We start from the raw sequence: 21,436 nt of genomic DNA, 5'->3' as shown, positions 1-21,436 counted from the left end.
AGATCATATCAATATGTACGTCGCTGTTATTATACCCAACCACTCAATAAAGATAATATGTAATATAATTTCAAAAAGTTGCGTGCATAATGTAATTAATCAATATGGATAAACAAATGAATTGATTTTTTGGTCATAGAAATTCTACTTAATAAATCCAAGATCAATATCTTCAGCAAGTAGGACACAGCTATGCTATATAGAACCAGAATTTTGACCATAAAATCCATAATACCGAACAAAAACCCGCTCATTTATAGGGAATTAAACAACTTTATTTATCGGTTACCTGTGTAGGTTGATTGTTAATACTTAGCATGGCAGAGTCCATTATACGCCTGGATTAAACCGATTTGCTGTTAATGCCTATCGCACATCAACCATGATGTATTCCTACTGCAAGCTAACGGGGCTGAACTACAAACATTGTTAGTTAATAGTATATGTTTATATTGCTGGTTTATCGAAATAAACAGGTTTTTTGTTAATCCTATAAATGTATTATATTGATGAAATAAACAAAAATCAAGTTTGTTTTAGGTTTTTTTTTCTTGTTCAAGAACCAAATATTAACCAACAATGTTCACATTACAAACGATTGCACAAGTATATATATATATCTATATATACTATTCAAAAAAAGTAGGGGATATTTGATTTTTAAGTGTTATTAAAGTCACCTGATGAAACTGACGAAGAAACAAATGACAAAATGAAATGAAGTTCACATTCATCGATTTATTCCAAATGATCGTTAGACTAAGTAAGGCACAGACTGACCATTATAAGGGTAAAATGATACCCGGGGTCAAACAGCAAAGTTACCACAGCATCACAACCAAGTCAGTAACGGGTAAATCCTCCTCTGTTTGCCAAACAAGCATTGATCCGACGTGGCATACTCCTAATGAGACGTCTAAGGTCATTTTGGTCCAGATTGTCCCATTCCTGTTGCAACGCAGCAGCAAGTTCTTGGACATTGGCAGGACGTTGTTGGCGTTGACGTAACCTCTGTCCAAGCATGTCCCAGACATGCTCGGTGGGGGAGAGGTCGGGACTCAGTGCTGGCCAAGGTAATGTGGTGATGTTCTGTTGTTGGAGGTAACTTGTAACGATCCTGGCCCTGTGACATCTTGCGTTGTCATCCTGGAAGATGAAACGGCGGCCATGACGTCGTGCGAACGGCACAACATGGACTGCCAAGATGTTGTCCCGGTAGTACTGGCCTGTAACACGCCCTGCAACAACATGTAAAGCCGTTCTTCCAGCAACAGTGATGCCTCCCCACACCATAACAGAACCACCCCCAAATCGATCATGTCTGATGACGTTAACGTCTTGGAAGCGCTCGTTTCGACGACGCCACACCCTCCTACGTCTATCCAAAAAATCAACAGTGAACCTTGACTCATCTGAAAACATCACATTGCTCCAGCGTCGATTATCCCAGTGTTGACGATCCCTACACCAACGACGTCCTGCCTGAATGTGATGATCTCTCAAACAAGGGATCACGCGAGGACGTCGGGCGCGAAGGTGACCCCTATGCAGTCGATTCCGAATCGTCTGGCCACTCACTCTCACACCAGTGTCTGTTTGAAGACGAGCGCTGATCTGATTTGCTGTGATGACACGATTTCTCAAGGCCAAGGTACGGATAAATCGATCCTGGGCTTGAGTTGTCGCCCTTGGTCGACCTGAGCGTGGTCTGTCCTGTACAGATTGTGTATCACGGTATCTGGACCATAGCCTGCTTATGACAGACTGAGAAACATTCATCGTCCGCGCCACAACCGCCTGTGTTGTGCCGATCTGTAGCATGCCAAGGGCACGTAACCTTTCATTTTGGGTAAGCCGACGCATATCAAAATTTGTTTTCTGGTCACTAAAACAATTAAACTGATGTTTCCACCCTGGAATTCAATGCCACAATGACTGTAACATTCAAAGTCAGAGTCGTGCAAATCTTGGGTTGGACCCCCATGATGATCCCAAGCATCACCTGCATTCCATGCGGTAGCTATTGGTGCGTTTGGGCGTCACATGTAACTGGAAATGTTTCTTCTGTTAGGTTCTATAGTGACTTTTTTCGTAGTCATTTGCATATTTTAGTATTATGCCCCCAAAATCAAATATCCCCTACTTTTTTTGAATAGTATATATATTTGTGACTGTCGTTTGTCTGTCTGTCTGTTCGGGGTTGGCGGCTACACTAGGTCTGCCCCGAGTCTGAAATTTGGGGTATAGGGGTAGCTCGGACCGGGGAGTAACATAGGCCAGGTGGCGTTAGTCTACCACTTCCGGTTTCGGAGTTATGACCCCCGAGCGAAGCCGGTCTGTTCGGGGTTGGCGGCTACACTAGGTCTGCCCCGAGTCTGAAATTTGGGGTATATGGGTAGCTTGGACCGGGGAGTAACATAGGCCAGGTGGCGTTAGTTTACCACTTCCGGTTTCGGAGTTATGACCCCCGAGCGAAGTCAGACTGTTCGGGGTTGGCTGCTACATCTGCCCCGAGTCTGAAATTTGGGGTATAGGGGTAGTTCGGACCGGGGAGTAACACAGACCAGGTGGCGTTAGTCGACCACTTCCGGTTTCGGCGTTATGACCCCCGAGCGAAGCAGGTCTGTTCGGGTTGGCGGCTACACTAGGTCTGCCCCGAGTCTGAAATTTGGGGTATAGGGGTAGCTCGGACCGGGGAGTAATATAGGCCAGGTGGCGTTAGTCTACCACTTCCGGTTTCGGAGTTATGACCCCAGAGCGAAGCCGGTCTGTTCGGGGTTGGCGGCTACACTAGGTCTACCCCGATTCTGAAATTTGGGGTATAGGGGTAGCTCGGACCGGGGAGTAACATAGGCCAGGTGGCGTTAGTCTACCACTTCCGGTTTCGGAGTTATGACCCCCGAGCGAAATTAGACTGTTCGGGGTTGGCTGCTACATCTGCCGAGTCTGAAATTTGGGGTATAGGGGTAGTTCGGACCGGGGAGTAACATAGACCAGGTGGCGTTAGTCTACCACTTCCGGTTTCGCCGTTATGACACCCGAGCGAAGCCGGTCTGTTCGGGGTTGGCGGCTACACTAGGTCTGCACCGAGTCTGAAATTTGGGGTATAGGGGTAGCTCGGACCGGGAAGTAATATAGGCCAGGTGGCGTTAGTCTACCACTTCCGGTTTCGGAGTTATGACCCCCGAGCGAAGCCGGTCTGTTCGGGGTTGGCGGCTACACTAGGTCTACCCCGAGTCTGAAATTTGGGATATAGGGGTAGCCCGGACCGGGGAGTAACATAGGCCAGGTGGCGTTAGTCTACCACTTCCGGTTTCGGAGTTATGACCACGGCTACCTGCTAGTACAAATATAATTTAAAGCCCAAATCAAGTAGTGTTATTCATAACTTAGTCTTATGTGAGTCATTAAAAAAAAAGCATAAGCCATAACATGATTAAAATGACACATTCAAGTCAAAACATGTATTTGATTTTTAAACCTTTGTGACATTTGGGCCATTTATGACTTAAAAAGGATATGTTCCTTCTAGCATAATTAGATCTGATATACAAAAGACAAAAGGTATATAAATAAAAATATTTATTATACATATATACATAAAGATCATAATTTGTATCGTTTAATATCAATGTTCTCAAAACATTACTTTGATTTTAATCCTTTATTAATTATACTGCTTCAGTCTGTGGAGAACTTGACATAGTTTCATCTTCAACTTTAACGTCTTGATCATCTTCTTTTTCTTCACTTTCTACTGATGTGTTCTCATTGTCAGGCATTTTTGACTCCCAGAATTCATTTACTTTCTTGTCATAGCCCCTGTTCTCTTCGCGCCATTCCTTTTGCCAAAGTCGCAGCTCTTGAATTTCAGGATCACATCTTGTCTAAACAGAGCAATATTTGTATTATAAACAATATCTTATATACATGTAGATCAAAACAATATCAAATTTGAAAAATCCCAATATTGTCTCAAAGAAATTATACCAATGGGGTTTTCTGTATACATGTAGATTGATACTTTTAAGATCAGAACTCCCCTCCCCTTCAACAATTTTGGCTCCCATGACAATAAATACCTTATATCCCCTCCAATATGACTGTATAATTAATGCTGCTTCTTCCTCTGTCCATATTAAAGATAATGGTAATGGTGGTCTGGGACTGAAAAATTACATGTCCTTGAATTAAATCAATATTTATTCTTTAGGTACAGAAAATTAGACAAATACGCTATCACGATAAAATTAAATTATTATTTCTATGTTAAAGAGCACATAAAATGTTTTCATTAAAATGATATATGCATGAAGCCAGTGGGATTATATAAATTTTTGCTATATGCCAATTCCACACAAATTCGATATATGACTGTTTATGTGACACATTCAAAATCACTTGAAATGGGACTAATGAAGATGGACATACAACATGCAGTATGCTGTCAGCGAAATTTAGAACTATATAGTAGTAAAGTAGAGAAAATCTTACAATTTACTGAATTAAAGATCCATTATGTAAGATTTAGACACAAAGCTGCCCATTTTTGCTATAATAGTTCAAAAATGGATAATGCAAAATTAACACATTGAAAATTTCATTCAAATTAAAATAAAACCAAGTATGAACAATCCAAACCATTAGACAAAATTCGAAGTCCTAAAAAAACGGTATAGGCAAAATAGTGTAATAAGGCAAAATAGTGTAATCAGCATATGGACTGTTCACCGTGTACAAAATACACGACAAACAGTGGTAACAGGTGTCCGGAAGAGTAAGCTTACCCTGCCCGGCGCCACACCCGCCATAGCTGCATCCAAACTATTAAGCGAAATCTCGGTAAAATAGCGTGATTGGCCAATAGACTATCGGTATGCATAATGCATGTGATGATCAGTGTTAATGAGATTATATACACGTCAATTAAATATATCTAGAATAATAGCCGAGAGAGACATGTTACATTTACCAATCAAGTCAGTATGACGCCCATAAAACTTTTTAAAGGTTTTAACAACTTTAGTTCGCAAGTATCCCTGTAGTTGAAGCTTAAATGACAAATGCCTGGATCTACTTAAAAAATCAGAATAAAATGAACAAGCTCTCGCGTAACGAATTAGTTGAGACACAAACACTCCATAAGCTGGTGATATTGGAATGTTACTCTGAGCCAAGTTAACACTGTTTGTAGTTCTAACAAGATGTGTGCATTGATTGTTTATTATCGTAACCACGGTACTGGTATAGTCGAGACTTCTTGCTTCTCCATTTTTAAAATAAATAATTAAATGGTCGAACCATTCTGATCTAGTTAAAATCTTGAGTTCTAACAAGATGTGTGCATTGATTGTTTATTATCGTAACCACGGTACTGGTATAGTCGAGACTTCTTGCTTCTCCATTTTTAAAATAAATAATTAAATGGCTCAACCATTCTGATCTAGTTAAAATCTTGAGTATACAACGGCATCGAGAGTTGATTATGGTCTTGTCATGTTACTAAATGTCTAACTAATAATTTACATAAAGCCTAAAGAAAGACCTGCAATAGGAAAAAACATGTATTATGTAAGAGCTAAATCTGCCTATTGCAGGTCTATTTTAAGGGAGAGAGAAATGGGGTTTAACATCCACTCGACACAAACTAGGGCATTTTGGGACTAACATAATGGTTCAATTTTATTTCAATAATGCGCTTGCGTGTAGGGGTCTTTAGCAGTGGGAGGACCCGGAGAAAACCTACGAGGTTGGAGAGGCGACCCTACTACTTGTCACCAACACGCGGGGAATTTAAACCACAGCAATTGACTCAATGACAGGCCTTATGATACCACGTGCATGTGCTAACCATTCGGCCATTCAACCCCCCCCCCCCCCCCCGGGTCTTTCTTTAGACCCTGAATGTTATCTAAACTATTAATTAGAAATTAATTACCTTATCAAGACCATAATCAAATCTCAATGCCATTAGTTAGCCTGTGATACTTAGTAGATTTGAATACATTTTGTGCTGGATGATTTAACATAAAAATGGATAATCTAGACTAATGACAATAAAGGCTAACCTAAAATTGAATCGCTATTATATCAGGTTTTTAACTATTATAGCAAGAACTGTCAGCTCTTTATCTAATCTTACCTAATACCCATTTAACCCTACTGAATAAATTTGGTATAAAATCATTTATTGCTAATTAGAATAACAGTATCCAATTTTTATTCAGTCTGAATACAAAGTTATATCCATCAAGATTTAAGATGAATATATACTTCCAATTTAAATATCTATCTAGACAGTTTTTCTAAATATTATCCATTAAGCTTAGTTAATACCCGTAGGCCTACTTACTGGTCTTTAAGCCATTCTTTGACAAATGGTATATCCCATAATATAACATCTTCTCGACCACTAACATTTTTATTATTTCTGTAAATATCAAAATATTTTTTTATCAATGAGGAGTAATTTTTTTATTTAAAGAAAATCAAAACAACAAGGAAGAAAATGGGGATCAAAATTAACCTGTCACAAAGTCATTAACTTATTTCTTATTTTATGCTATGCACAGGTGGTTGTGGACAAGAGAACAGTAAACTTAACTGAGGGATGAAAATATATAACAAGATGATGCTTGTAGATAAACGATGAATTGAAGATAATATATGAATTTGAATTATTTTCCAGCACAAATCTCAAATCACTATTATCTGGAATCTAGAAATAGACACAAATGGATTGCAACACATATCATTATGTAATATGAATGTATAAAATCTGATTTACATGTTAAGCCTTGTTCATCGAGTCGCATAGGACGTTAAACCACATTTCATTTCATTACAAATGGCACTCGAAAGAATTTTGGTACGCCATTCGTGTGCCAATTTTAAAATTTTCATTCTGTCTTAAATATTGGATATTAGAGGCCCATCTTTTCGTGGTAAGATAACAACATCAATGTTCATTTAAATTGACCAAAAGTTGCGACTGCAACGTTGAAGTCTGTGGACGATATTGAGTTAGCGACTTGCCTCCTTTAAAAGAATATACATGTACATGTATTGTGTTTAAGTATTTTTAGGATGCATAAACTGGTGTTGCAATATAATTTTGCAAAGTAAGCTTATTGTTTTGTTATCTCAAATAAAATAAACTTTAAATTCTGTATACCTGTATAAATATTCTGTAATGTAATCTAGAGCATTAAACTTGGTTCTTTTTCTCTGGAAAAAATGTAAATAATAACAGCTGAAAGTTTGATTCAATATACGCAAACAATAAGTTTATGCAAATACTATTGTAATAGACAGTTACTAAATATAGCTTATTTTTGTGACATTATTTTACATGAATGTTGTATATTTATATAAATATATGTTGGTTGGAATATAATAAAATTGTTTATTTGTTATTCAATTGTCTTTATGGTACTTTAATATTGTATTAAGTTAACATACAAGATGGAATAGTTGACTTACTTCAAAGCATTTTTCTAATTTAGCTTGTTTTAACATTTCAGCTAATGCAGGTAATAATACAGGAAATATATAATGCTCTAGATATTCTCGAGGTGTACCTTTATTATAAATAGAAATACAAGCAAATAAAACCGAATTAATGTGGGCGTATGAAAATATGAATCATTAAAGAAAATTAAGCTTTCTTTGTATAATATAGTGTTTTAAAGTTTAAACAAAGAACTTTATGTGTACCTGTAAGTCTAAATTAAAGATACATAAATAACCATACAGAATACATCAATTTTTTACACAACAGTTCGGAATGTTATATCCTCCATGAATTATTAATTAAATCTCAAAAGACATTTATTCTACAAATTATAAAACAGAAAGGGCCATAAACCTACTTTTTATTGCAATTTTGTGGGAAACAATGTCATCAAATTGACTGGCTATTTAATTTGAACATAAAAAATAATTTTGGAGACTAAAGGGAGGTAACTATTCACATAACCATTAATAAGTAATCACAGAATTTGAACTTAAGTTCACCAAGTCAAGATAAATATATCTAATTTGTATGTTACAACATATAGATAGCATATTTGATTTGAGAGAATTTAAATCTAGATTAGAGTAAAATGAAGATTCTATTTTGGAAGCCATTAGATAATTTTTACACAAAATGACTACAAAGAATAAGCTTATACATTTAAACTTTTCATACATAGCTATTAATCAAAATAATGAACTTTTGAGTATGAGATCCACTACAATTCCTAAGATATCCAACATCTAAAACCTAATTTGTAGATATCCAACACTTAAAAATATAAATTAGAAACTATAGCTTAAAAAAAAAAACTTTAAAAAAATCAATAAAATCTACTAAACATACTAACAGGTATCTTTAGGTGGTGGAGGAGAAGATGGGGGAGTAGGAGGGCAGGGTGGCTTTTCAGTAAATGCAAAACCAGCACAAGCAGGATGAGATATAGAAACATCAACATCTATCACATCATCAGTTATAATGCGTTCATGCATTTTTCCATAGAACACTGGATTATGTTTACTTGGATCAAAGTCTTCATAATCTGTATTCACCGATTTGGTTTCTTCGTCAATAAATGGGGGATTTCTTGATTCATATTCTGAAAATTAATGGTAAAATTAATACAGTAGTTGTTTATGAACTCATGACCATGCAAAGACCAGTTATATGGTAGAACAATGTGTTAAATTATCATAATACACGCTTGTATCATAATGCATCATAACAGATATTTTGTCTGTTACGTCCATATTATCTTGGCATCGCGACACCACACCAGCTCTGAAAAACGAAGCCAACAATGACGTCCCCCGCCTCAATCCAAAAATAAATAGGTGACACTCAATGACTCATCACAATTACTTGTCTTGTACTATCATCTATCTTTTTAAAAAGCATCTAGTAATCAAATGGGCTGTCACTCTGCTTAACACAGTCAAGACATTCACATAACGGACATCTACACCAGGGTTGAACATTCTACCTCAATTAGAATCAGAGTTAATGTTTTCCAAAAGGTATGATGGAGAGCTGGTTAGCCTACGCAGAATATGTCTCCACAGTGACTTAACAAACATTGGTTTAAACAACATTGTGTGAATTGTTATTAAATGTGAAAGGTCCAGAGAATTCTATAGACTGTACGTTCCTCAATAAGCTGAGGAGGAAATGACATTCACCTTGTGTTGAAAATATGCATACATTTCCCATTACTGGTTGTTTGAAATGTGCATAGATAACCAGCCATACACTGACCCCTTCTGCTGCCCTACAGACACAGATCTCTGTAACGTACCAGGGTAGTCATAATGTAGTAGATTCGGTCTAAATCTATGGCTTGGAAAATATATGGAATACACAGTGGAGCTATTTTCCTATGGATTTTCCAATACCGGTATGTCCCAAGACAAACTACAACACAAGCATATCGTGAAATGGCTGAAGGCTGAGGAAGTATCACCAAAATTTAATAAAGACACCAATAATAGTTGTTGAATTGTCATGGCTGTTGTAATGGCGAACCTATTCAAATGTATTTTGTTTATGTTTTCGATTCGTAAAATTCGACTTCAAAATTGTGTTTCATTATCATAAATTTGTGCCAACTATGACTATGTTGTATGAACTAGATGTTGCGAGAAATTATCCCTGTTGCCACAGTTTTGGCGAACAAAGATAAATGATGGTGAAAATAGAAGATAAGGACTGCAAAATGGCCTTGAGAGGTGGGATAAAGTGGTATTTTCATAGATTACATGTCATTTGGGACTCACGTCATTTGGGACTCAAAAAATATGACCACGACATTTGGGACTCGGGTATACGACGTTTGGGACTTTGGTATACGTCGTTTGGGACTCGGGTTAACGACGTTTGGGACTCGGGATAATTTATTAGAAATAGGCCAATTCAAAACACGAAAGAAAATATTTATTAACATGAAACACGTGGTTAGTAAAAGGCTCAACCAAACGATAAAACATTAGTTGCACTTACGGTTCTTTGATAATCATCGTGTCTCATAAAAGTTATATATTTATTTAAAACGAATAATATGCTGATGAATTTATTTGAAAATGACCTACACAAAAAACAAAATAAATATTTACACGACATGCAATCTTTTTTTACAAGCCCCTAGAAATTGTTAACGATAATCCGTGAGCTGCACGTTGACATGCTTGTCGTAGATGGCAATACCAATTGATAAATTAGTGCGTACAAGGCAAAGTTTTTTTGTGGAAAATATAAGAAATGGCAACAATCAAAGCGGGATAATTAAAGCTGATTAACTGATAATCCCAATGTTATTACAGTATGTTCAAAGAAACCTAACGGTTCTTTGGTGGATGAGGAAAAACGTGAGTTGTCAATCATCGAGAATGGCGGCCGTGTGTTGATTGCAGTCATACCGTTTCACAGAAAAACATTAGCAGTGGTCGGTCAATCAAGCTCGTTTACTATTTGATAAAAGAAAAAAGATAAAAGCAGTGTTAATTGCGGTCTCAACAATCGCCGATCAACTAAATAAAACGAAAGACAACTAAGACAGCTGTTACTATATATCTCATAAATAAATAGTCCCAACTGTGGTTTATATTGAGTCCCAAATGTTGTTTGTGTTGAGTCCCAATTGACGCCAATCAAGTCCCAAACGTCGTCAACTGAGTCCCAAATGTCGTTTATGTTGAGTCCCAAATGACGTGATACCTTTTCATAGTGTGTTGCTTAATAAGGACAGACTGAATACTAGGCCATTGCCCTGATCGGTCCAGAGATCATTACGAAAGGAACAACATGAACAAATTGTTGTTCCTTTCGTTTGTTCATGTTGTTCCTTTCGTAATGACCTCTGGACCGATAACTATACTATAGTCTATAATAACAAGCCAAATAAGTTAAGGGCAAGGGCTTGTCATGGACTATGGAGGCCTATTAGTATTACCCCAGTGGAGAGCGTTTCAAGTATTGTTCACGGACAAACAGGGGTAATGATCAAACCTAAAATATGCAGGGTTTATTTTGCTCTTTTTTTAAAGTAAAAGAAAAAAGAAATTTTGATAAATACCTTTGCAAATTAATTCCCATATATTGGGTTCGGGAACTCTTGTTATAACCGACATTATTGATGTTTTGACCGAGCAGCTACCGGAAGTGAATGGAGGTGCAAGACAAAATAGTTCTGTAGTGGTTTGCAAACCTTTTCTAGGATTTAGACGAATTGATAATATTCTATTTCATATTTCCTTATATCAGTATACTCACTTAACGTACGATTTTCTTGTCACTCAATTAATAATAAAAATAACCCACACAGTGTATGCATTATAGTTCCTTAGTTACGACAAATTAAAGGGAAGTAACTCTTTACAAATGCAGGTATGACGTAGACTCAGGTAGGCACAAGCAGTTGCCTCAACAATCTGGAGCTAAGTGAAAAAAGAGATATGGGGTTTAATGTCCACTCAATGATCTAAATTACATTGGACCACTAGTTTCCGCCCCCCACCCCCTTTTGTGCTAAATGTCACAGACTACCGGACCAGTAATACTTTTCATTTGGCGTGGGGTTCTATTTATCAGGGATAAAGAGGGGGTTTAAAGGAACATATTAAATCCAAATACAAATTAAGAACAATAATTTATTGAATTGAAATTATTAACTCATTATGAAGGTTGCAGCCTACATAAATTTAAAAAATTTTATGCTACATCATCACCAAGGCTAGGTTAGCGTTTAACCCTCTTGGTGAGACAAAAATAAGATTGTAAGTAACTTCTCATTTCAATATCACAGATCAACATTTGAAAACAATAAAATACTTTTCCTGAGTATTTTATAAAAGAAAATGCATTATAAATAAAGGTATAGCCTACTTTTTACATATGAAGACTAGCTTTAACACCGGTAAGAAAACATAAGACTTTAATAATTCAAACATAAACATAACTTTCATAATTTAATTAGTATGGGTTAAAATAATTAAATCTATAATTCCATATATGTATCTACAATCTGCAATAATATCAAACAACATGTCATACATATCCTGATATTTAACACATTTAAAGAATTGGGAAAAACTTTAATAAATTACTGGTGAATGCATTTTTTATCTGATCAACTATCAGAAACTGGGATTACTGGCAAAATATTTTGATTTATTCAAGAAAAGTTGTACCATAATTATCAGTGTTTGACTGGTTGCATCCCTGAAAGAGATCTTAATGCTGCTTCCTCTGTATCATTGTGTATTAATCATGTGGCTTTCGTAGTAAACAGGTTAATACAGTAGATATCAAATCATATATAATTAGTAATTACAGAGTAGATAAGCCCTATTATGTAATCTTAAAAATTAAAACAATTCTTATGAACACCATTTTTTTTTTACTTTCAGGACTGTACTAAAACACATTCTGAATTTGATGAGATTTTGTTTGATCATGAATTAATTAATTAAATGGGTGTGGTCATGATTTCAAATTAAGTTCTAATTTTACAAATGCTCTCAATGAAGGGTTTTCGATGTTTTCTAATGCTTTCAAAGCAGTTTTTCCTCCATCACTATAATAATCTCTTAATTCTTCAGCATAAGTAATCCATACACAATTTGAGCAACCACTCATACAGCATTCTACAGGGGGTTCTGGTGGGGGACCTTTTCCTGGAACTATGTTTGTAGTGTAAGTGGCACTTTTCAATTTGACATCTTCACCGATCACCATTTTGACCTCAGTTTTACTATTCTCGTCATCACTAGTAGTGTCTTCATCATGCCTCAGTTTCTCATTATTAAGTATTGGAACTGATGCCGAATAATATTTTATTGGCTTCAAAGAAACATAGGAACCTGTATACTGAACTCCATAACATGTGTTTACATGTAATGTAATGCCTTTAGCAATAGTTTTGCTTGTGGTTATCAAACCAGGTATTTTTGCAGCCATATAAATCGTTTCTGCTTTACTACAGCTAACTTGACCATTACCTCAACTAAAAAAGAAAGAAATGATTTCATTATAGAAATATTGCATAATGTCTCAATATTAAAAAAAGAATTATCCTATGGAGTGATGTCTGAGAAAAGGGAAAATTTATAGTTACATGTTGCTGTTATGTCCTGGAATTACACAGCTAAGGAAACTAATGAAAGCAACTGTAACTACTCCTGCCTATAGGAGATTTTACGGGTTTCCCTTTTGATGTCATTTTCAGTCATGCCAGTCAGTGACAGGACTTTTTACCTCACAGATACTTATAGGCGAGTGAAAATACCCTTGTGCCAATAGCTTGTATTGCTTAAAGCCAAATGAGCTGACAACTATATATTTATGAGTAGGCCCCTCATAGATTAAATTTGCTATCCAGTATAACACACATGACATCGAAAGACAACAATTTTGAGCCCAAATGCAAGAATAAGAATAGCCACCTATAACAAGTTAAAGATACATTATGTAAGATTTAGATAAAGGGCTAGCCATTCTTGTTGTAATAGTGCGAAAATTGATAATGTAAAATGAATAATTTGAAAATTTCATTCAAATTACTCTATTGCAAGCGAAGATATAAGCCTTTGCCTTTGAAGGTTTGACATCGAGAGTTGATTATGGCCTGGATTAGTTAATTAATGTCTAATTAATAATTTAGAAAACATTTCAGACCTAAAGAAAGGCCTGCAATAGGCTCTTGCATAATGTATGTTTAATATTCAATTATTAGCACAATTATGATGCCATAATATGTATCAACAATCGATGAGGCAAAATGATGATGATGATGCCCTTCGATTTGTCCTTTCTTGAATTTGTGATTGTTTCTAAAATTATTCAGCTCGGATCTCGTTAAATCTGATTGGATTTCCAAATGTAGATGAAATAGCACACGTTCACCTCCTAATTAATCAAATAAGATACAAACCTCCACGATGTTCTTCCTGATAAGCATGACGACAGTTCTCAACGTGTGTTTGTTTCTTTCCTTGTCGATAATGACAGGGATTCCCCGGAAGTGACGCAAATTAAATTGCGCCCCCTGTTGCATGGTATTGGGGAATACCTCACATGTGTTCAAAATATTTGTAGCGATTGCGTTTGCATAATGTCCAAGATTTCAAATACCCAGAGAAGGCGGAAAAACAAGAAATTTGATCAGTTCAGAAGAAAATTAAGGGAGTCACAAAAGAATGTAAAAAAGTATGTAGATTCTGTAGGCCCCGGTGCCCAGTGTTAAACTGAAGTCAGTGAAGACTGGTGCAGATTTATGCTTGTTTTTCAGTTAAATTGAATTGATATTTTTAAAGGGAAAAATCCTAACCTCTTCTTTTCAATTGTGTGGAATATTGATTTCCAGTAGATTCTAATGACATGGGGGAACTTTCTTTATGCCACACTGTACCAAGTTTAGCTACAGGAACCTCACTAAAACGTTGAGATATTCTGATGTGTTTGAGACATTCTATAGAGTAAAGGCTATGGATGGAGGGTCAAGAGATTAGGTACTGTACTTGGTGTATCTCTACCCATGTATGTAAACAGACATTGCAATATTCCAACCTTTCCACACTACAGAGTGAAGCCGATAAGAATCCGTTACTAAAGTAACTACAGATCTAATACAGAATTTTCAGATACAAAATTCATATAGAAAAATGCTGAATATAGAATGTCAGAGAGTTTGAGTTACGGTTCATGTCCATGTGCAGGTCTACTTGATTGTTTAGAAATCCTGCTTATTGTCAAAAGTACCAGTTTGATGATAAAGACTTACGTCCACACCAGAAATTTTAAAGGCAATTTACATATCTAGGCCTATGTAATGTAAGAAATAGCAAGAGAATCCATGAATTGGCTGATTGATTCCAAACTGATCTAGATGTATACTAAGGCTCCAGCTTAAAGAAGTTGAACATAATCAGAATATTGCAGATATTCTGAATTTAGACGTTTGATTGGGTTGGGTTGATTTGGTTAAATTAAAATATTGTGTTCAAATTAGTAACAAAATTGATAAACAATATGAGCTGAAACATATAAAACATGTTCTAAGTATAAGAACTCCAAGGTTAAACTGATTCCAGTATACTATGGATATTTGAATTATCATTATTAATATTTTAATGTTATTTATTCACAGTGCTCCAAGAATTGGGAAACCGCTGAAGAGTATAAAGCACAAAAAACTGAAGTCAGTTGATCCATTTTACCATGGTGAAAGAAAAGATATGTGAGTAGGATAATCACAACAGTTCTATAGAAAGCCGTTCTGCAATCATTCTCTTATCATGTTCAAGCATAAACTAATTATAAATTGGATCAAAAATTCGGCTATTCTCATTAATTAAGATGTTTCACTAATGTTATGATTGTATACATATTGGTGTATATTTTTGTTCTTTCTGAAGGTATCAGTATGCTTGTAGAAACGTAGCTCCAATTGAAGCACAGTACCGGACACCGGTCCATTATATAATCGCTTTTCAATTCGGTTACTATATGTTGTTTAAACAGTACATAAGCAAATACCGGTAGGCCAGAGAATTCTTATAATAAACAGAAGAAAGTACAGATGCATAATAATAGATGTGGTGAAACAAGAGTATCATTAAATTGCCTTGGCTTTATTGTGTTCTTATCAGCAGGTCTACTTTATTTCTAAATGCATTTGAAAGATATTGGATAGTGAAAAAGCAATATATCTTGAATTGATTTAATTTGGGATATAATTTTTTTATTTAAATATTTGTATTAGGTTGTTTGCAGGCAAGGATCAAAAGCCAACATCACTGGAGCAAGAGATCCCAAGAAAAGCCTTAGAAGTTTTAGAGCTGATGAAACAAACTGAACAAGTGAAAAAAGGGAGAAAGAGGCAAAAGCAAAAAAATAAGAATAAAAATAAACTAAAAAATTCAGTTATATGTGAAGAAAATAAACATAAACAGATTCGTGATGTTCCTCAATTAGAAGTAGAAGAATCCAAAAGTAACATGTTTGTGCAACGACCAGGAGAGTCTGACAAACGATTTTTACATAGACTGAATGAAGAGTCAAAAAAGGCAATGTTAATGGCAAAACTGGCAGATAAATGGGATGTAAGTCATTAAATTTATGCCTTTGTAAATATTATTCATCAATTAAAATCTAAGGCTGCCACCAATTGTACTTGTAGACAATATATGGGCACTAACACTTCTGTAAAAAATACCTTGTAAGCAACTCTTTATTATAAATTTTGTATGATTAGTGATGTGTTCATTATAGTATATGTTCTGCTTTTAATTTGTAGGCTGAGGTTGTAGAAACAGAAGATGGAGAATACAAGTTAAAAAAAGAAAAGAAACCAAGTGAAAAGAAGAGACGGTAGGAACAGAAAAAAAATAAACGGATATAGGCCTACTATTCAAGCTCTGGTCTTGGTCTTGATAATTTAAATTTGTAGTCAGAACAGAGCCTATTAGATTTTATGTGGTGAATAAAATACTCCAGCCAGTTCCAATGGTTGGAAGATGGGCATCAGTTTTACCCAATACTCCTTATTCCTGAACATTTTGTGAAAATTGGTGAAGAATTTAACATTGGTATTAGTCTAGATCTATAACTTGGAATCTATTGTGGGGAAAACACTCAAAATGGAGATAATGAATGACAGAGTGTATAAGATCACATAACATGTAGGCGTATAAATATCAGGAATTATAGAGGCTTCACTACAAGGGTTGGTTTGGCAGTTCCTAATTCTTTTCTTGGGATGGTTTTTCCATGTATCCTAGTATAAATTATTGAATTTCGTTATTACAGAAGAGAAGCCCAAAAGAAAGAGAAGAAAATGCTGAAAAAAGAGGAAAAATTAATTGATGGGTATCAAGATTTTAAAACATTTGAAGGTAGAATATACATGTAGTTCTAAGTTATAATTTATTGCGATTCTTATTATCAATGATTAACAATGAGACCATCTAGAAAAAAATATTTTAGACCATTGTCATCAAGTTGTTACTGTAGAATACATGACTGAAATTTGGTAGCAATATGTACATGTACTGTATATATTATTTGTATAGTAATTAAAATATGTTCTTGTGCTTAATTAGGAACAAACTTCAGTTGGCCAAGGTGTTCCACTTGAACTCAAATCTGCACAAATTAAAAACTATTGTCATTTGTATTTTTCGGATAATAATCAACGCTAAATATACTCAAATTGATTATCATTTAATTAAGAAAACAAAATTAAAATTACAAAGGTAATTAATGTACTGTTTTGGATTAAATCAGAAAAGAGTCCCATCCAAAAATTTCAGTAAACATCATAGGTAGCACTGGCTTGTAGACAATATCCTGTATTTCATCTTCAGCGGAAGCTGAATGTTGACAAATACTCAATTCATATTTTTGTAAATACTGTACAAATTTGATATATTTTCGGTTGGATATTCCTCGTAGAGAGTCAACTTTCATAATATTGTAGTTCGCAACGGATGAAAGATCCATCAAATGACAACCAGAAACATTAATATAATTTTCATGAACATTTAGTTAGTTTTTATGATTTTTATACGTCCACATTCATAATGTGGACGTATATTGCCGTCGCCCCTGTCTGTGTGTGTGTATGTGTGTCTGTGTGTCGCCTACATGCCACAATTCTTAAGTGATCATCTTCAAACTTTACATACTTATTCCTTATACCCTAAGGATGATCCCTATTGTTTTTGGTGCATGCCCGACCCCCAGGGGCAGAGCCACACCCATTTTTTGTATTTGTTTTTTTGTCGTCTACAGGCCACATTTCTTAACGTATCATCTTGAAACTATGCATACTTATTCTTTGTACCCTAAGGAACATCCCTATCGTTTGGGGTGCATGCCCGACCCCAAGGGGCAGAGCCACGCCCATTTTCTTTTCTTTGTATGTCTGTGTGTCGCCTATAGGCCACAATTCTTAATCAATCGTCTTGAAAATTTTTCATATGAATTGCTTATACCCTAAGTATGATCCCTATTGTTTTTGGTGCATGCCCGACCCCCAGGGGCAGAGCCACGCCCATTCCTTATATTTATTTATTTGTTTGTCATCTACAGACCACATTTCTTAACGTATCATCTTGAAACTATGCATACTTATTCTTTGTACCATAAGGAACATCCCTATCGTTTTGGGTGCATGCCCAACCCCCAGGGGCAAAGCCACGCCCATTTTCTTTTATATGTCTGTGTGTCGCCTAGAGGCCACAATTCTTAATCAATCGTCTTGAAATTTTTTCATATGAATTGCTTATACCCTAACGATGATCCCTATTGTTTTTTTACCCCCAGGGGCAGAGCCACGCATGCCTGACCCCCAGGGGCAGAACCACGCCCATTCCTTATATTTATTTATTTGTTTGTCATCTACAGACCACATTTCTTAACGTATCAACTTTACATACTTATTCCTTATACCCTAAGGATGATCCCTATTGTTTTTGGTGCATGCTCGCCTCCCCGGGGCAGAGCCACGCCCATTTTTTGTATTTGTTTGTTTGTCGTCTACAGGCCACATTTCTTAACGTATCATCTTGAAACTTTGCATACTTATTCTTTGTACCCTAAGGAACATCCCTATCGTTTTGGGTGCATGCCCAACCCCCAGGGGCAAAGCCACGGCTATTTTCTTTTTTATGTCTGTGTGTCGCCTACAGGCCACAATTCTTAATCAATCGTCTTGAAATTTTTTCATATGAATTGCTTATACCCTAACGATGATCCCTATTGTTTTTTTTACCCCCAGGGGCAGAGCCACGCATGCCTGACCCCCAGGGGCAGAACCACGCCCATTCCTTATATTTATTTATTTGTTTGTCATCTACAGACCACATTTCTTAACGTATCAACTTTACATACTTATTCCTTATACCCTAAGGATGATCCCTATTGTTTTTGGTGCATGCTCGCCTCCCCGGGGCAGAGCCACGCCCATTTTTTGTATTTGTTTGTTTGTCGTCTACAGGCCACATTTCTTAACGTATCATCTTGAAACTTTGCATACTTATTCTTTGTACCCTAAGGAACATCCCTATCGTTTTGGGTGCATGCCCAACCCCCAGGGGCAAAGCCACGGCTATTTTCTTTTTTATGTCTGTGTGTCGCCTACAGGCCACAATTCTTAATCAATCGTCTTGAAATTTTTTCATATGAATTGCTTATACCCTAACGATGATCCCTATTGTTTTTTTTACCCCCAGGGGCAGAGCCACGCCCATTTTCTTTTCTTTTTCTGTCTGTGTGTCACCTACAGGCCACAATTCTTAATCGTCTTGAAAAAATTTCATATGAATTGCTTATACCCTAACGATGATCCCTATTGTTTTTGGTGCATGCCCGACCGCCAGGGGCATAGCCACACCCATCCATTATATTTATTTATTTGTTTGTCATCTACAGATCGCATTTTTTTATCGTATCACCTTGAAACCTAGCATACATATTCCTTCTGTCCTAAGGAACATCCCTATTATTTGTGGTGAATACCCAACCCCCAGGGGCAGAGCTACGCCCATTTTCTTTTTTTATGTCTGTGTGTCACTTGCAGACCGCATTTCTTAATCGATCATCTTGAAAACTTTTTTATACTTATTCCTTATAGCCTAAGGCTACTATTTATACTTATTCCTTAATCCTAAGGCCGACCTCTATTATTATTTTTGGTGCATGCTCGACCCCTTGGGACAGAGCCACGCCTAATGTTTGTGTGTCTTGTGTTTTGCCTACAGACCGCAATTCTTAACAGATCCTTTTGAAACTTTGCATACCTATTCGAAACGCCATGCTTTTAGAATAAAGACATCGATTGTTTTAAAATAAAAATTGTGTTCTGTTAATGTGAACGAAGTGTTAAACTGATAGCAGTCCTACAACCCAGTTTTATTTCACAGACCCTCAATGCAAACTGGACCATATCAAACAAAACAGGAATGTGGACGTATATTGCTGCGTTAGCGATGCTCTTGTTATTTATCGTGTATGACTCAACTTTCAAAACCATCAATCTTGTAATTATTATATTATGTTGCAGATCGTGTAGAATTTGGGGAAATAGTACATGCACCACCTTCACTATCTGCTTTACCCCGGAAAGCTAACAGAGAGGAAGGTGGTAGAAAGGTAACATTTCCTTACAACTTATGTATAAATAAAGGGCGAAGATCAGATTACCGTCTAATATTTCTTGTTCCTTTTATAGTGTGTTAAGAGGAAAATTTTGCTCAAATAACAGCATTTCAACTAACTCTTCATTGAAATCCAATATTTTATGGGTTCTTTTACATAATGGCAACGTGTACACAGGGCCTTGGTTTTATGTCCCATAAAACAACTAGACACCATTCCTTGCTGGGCCCTCTATCTAGCATCACTGACGTACTTTCTCATACTGATTCATCTCTACGTGTATGAGAAACATAAAAGAGTTAATTAGTTTCTACTCCAAATCGTCAAATAAACTATTGATTAAGGTATTTATAATGGTGTAATTTATTTCGAAGCATGGTTGTACCCAAATATTATGTATAAGATAATTATTATATATACATGTATATATTATTTATTTTTTTCAGCCTGGTGCCAAGTCACTAATTCTGAAAGATATTTTAATTTCAAACAAGGTGAATAATGATAATCAGAAATCATCTGGATCACGGAAAGTTGGACAAACATTAAAACGGAAATTAATGTCACCAGCACAACAAGTAATATTAGACAGTGAACGTGAAAGAGTTATTGATGTGTACAGAAAAATAAGAGATGCCAAACAAAAAAAGACAAACTGATATAATGTGTGATGGAACTACATGTGTACAGTGTTTATATAGATATATTAAAGGGAATGAAATGGTGTCTGATTTTATTTATATCTACTACTCTTCTTCGAATAAGTGTCGAAACTAAAAGACATTTTTCAGGACATATGATGCCTCCTGACATCATGTTTATTTTTAGAATATTATCGTTACATATTTTTGTCCCCCACCTTTCGAAGAAAGCAGGGGATTATTGAAATGGGACTGTCCATCCATCACACTTTTTGGGACTCAATAACTCTCCTAATTAAAGATACATTATGGGAGATTAGATAAAGAGCTGGCAGTTCTCACTATAATAGTTAAAAACTAGCTAATGTAAAGGGAATTTGCTAAAAGTTTCAGTCAAATTGATCCACTATAAACCAAGAATTTAGCGATTGATTTTTCGACCTATCCTTGATCATCATTACTAAAGTCGGTATGAAATAAAACATAGTCTTGATTACCCATTTCATGATTTAATCCTGAATGAAAGTTGAGCAGCAAATCGGTTGATTTTTCGACCTATCCTTGATCATCATTACTAAAGTCGGTATGAAATAAAACATAGTCTTGATTACCCATTTCATGATTTAAT

General features: G+C 35.8%; 2 protein-coding genes across 3 annotated transcripts; one reads left to right on the top strand and one right to left on the bottom strand.

The window, feature by feature from the left end:
• Positions 1 to 3,567: 3,567 nt before the first annotated feature.
• On the bottom strand, positions 3,568 to 11,337 carry LOC126810831 (IQ domain-containing protein K). Of its 2 annotated transcripts, none has more exons than XM_056098591.1 (7): positions 11,085 to 11,337; positions 8,538 to 8,615; positions 7,483 to 7,580; positions 7,175 to 7,227; positions 6,353 to 6,430; positions 4,083 to 4,167; positions 3,568 to 3,887 (listed from the first exon to the last, which is right to left on the bottom strand). In XM_056098591.1, exons 1-7 carry the CDS (start codon positions 11,137 to 11,139, stop codon positions 3,672 to 3,674), a joined length of 663 nt encoding a protein of 220 aa, XP_055954566.1. In that variant the 5' UTR covers positions 11,140 to 11,337; the 3' UTR covers positions 3,568 to 3,671. The 2 variants fall into 2 exon arrangements, with proteins under 2 accessions (XP_055954566.1, XP_050392089.1); XM_050536132.2 differs by having other exon boundaries at positions 8,367 to 8,615; positions 11,085 to 11,334.
• Positions 11,338 to 14,059: 2,722 nt separating this feature from the next.
• On the top strand, positions 14,060 to 20,893 carry LOC126810830 (coiled-coil domain-containing protein 137). Its single transcript, XM_050536131.2, has 7 exons — positions 14,060 to 14,215; positions 15,156 to 15,245; positions 15,771 to 16,110; positions 16,305 to 16,378; positions 16,817 to 16,902; positions 20,073 to 20,161; positions 20,614 to 20,893. Exons 1-7 carry the CDS (start codon positions 14,121 to 14,123, stop codon positions 20,824 to 20,826), a joined length of 987 nt encoding a protein of 328 aa, XP_050392088.1. The 5' UTR covers positions 14,060 to 14,120; the 3' UTR covers positions 20,827 to 20,893.
• The last annotated feature ends 543 nt before the right edge of the window (positions 20,894 to 21,436 follow it).

The sequence above is a fragment of the Patella vulgata genome, chromosome 2, assembly GCF_932274485.2.
Source record: "Patella vulgata chromosome 2, xgPatVulg1.2, whole genome shotgun sequence".
NCBI lineage: Eukaryota > Metazoa > Mollusca > Gastropoda > Patellidae > Patella > Patella vulgata.
Note: the sequence above shows the minus strand (reverse complement) of the source record. Positions and strands in the feature narration are given on the sequence as shown.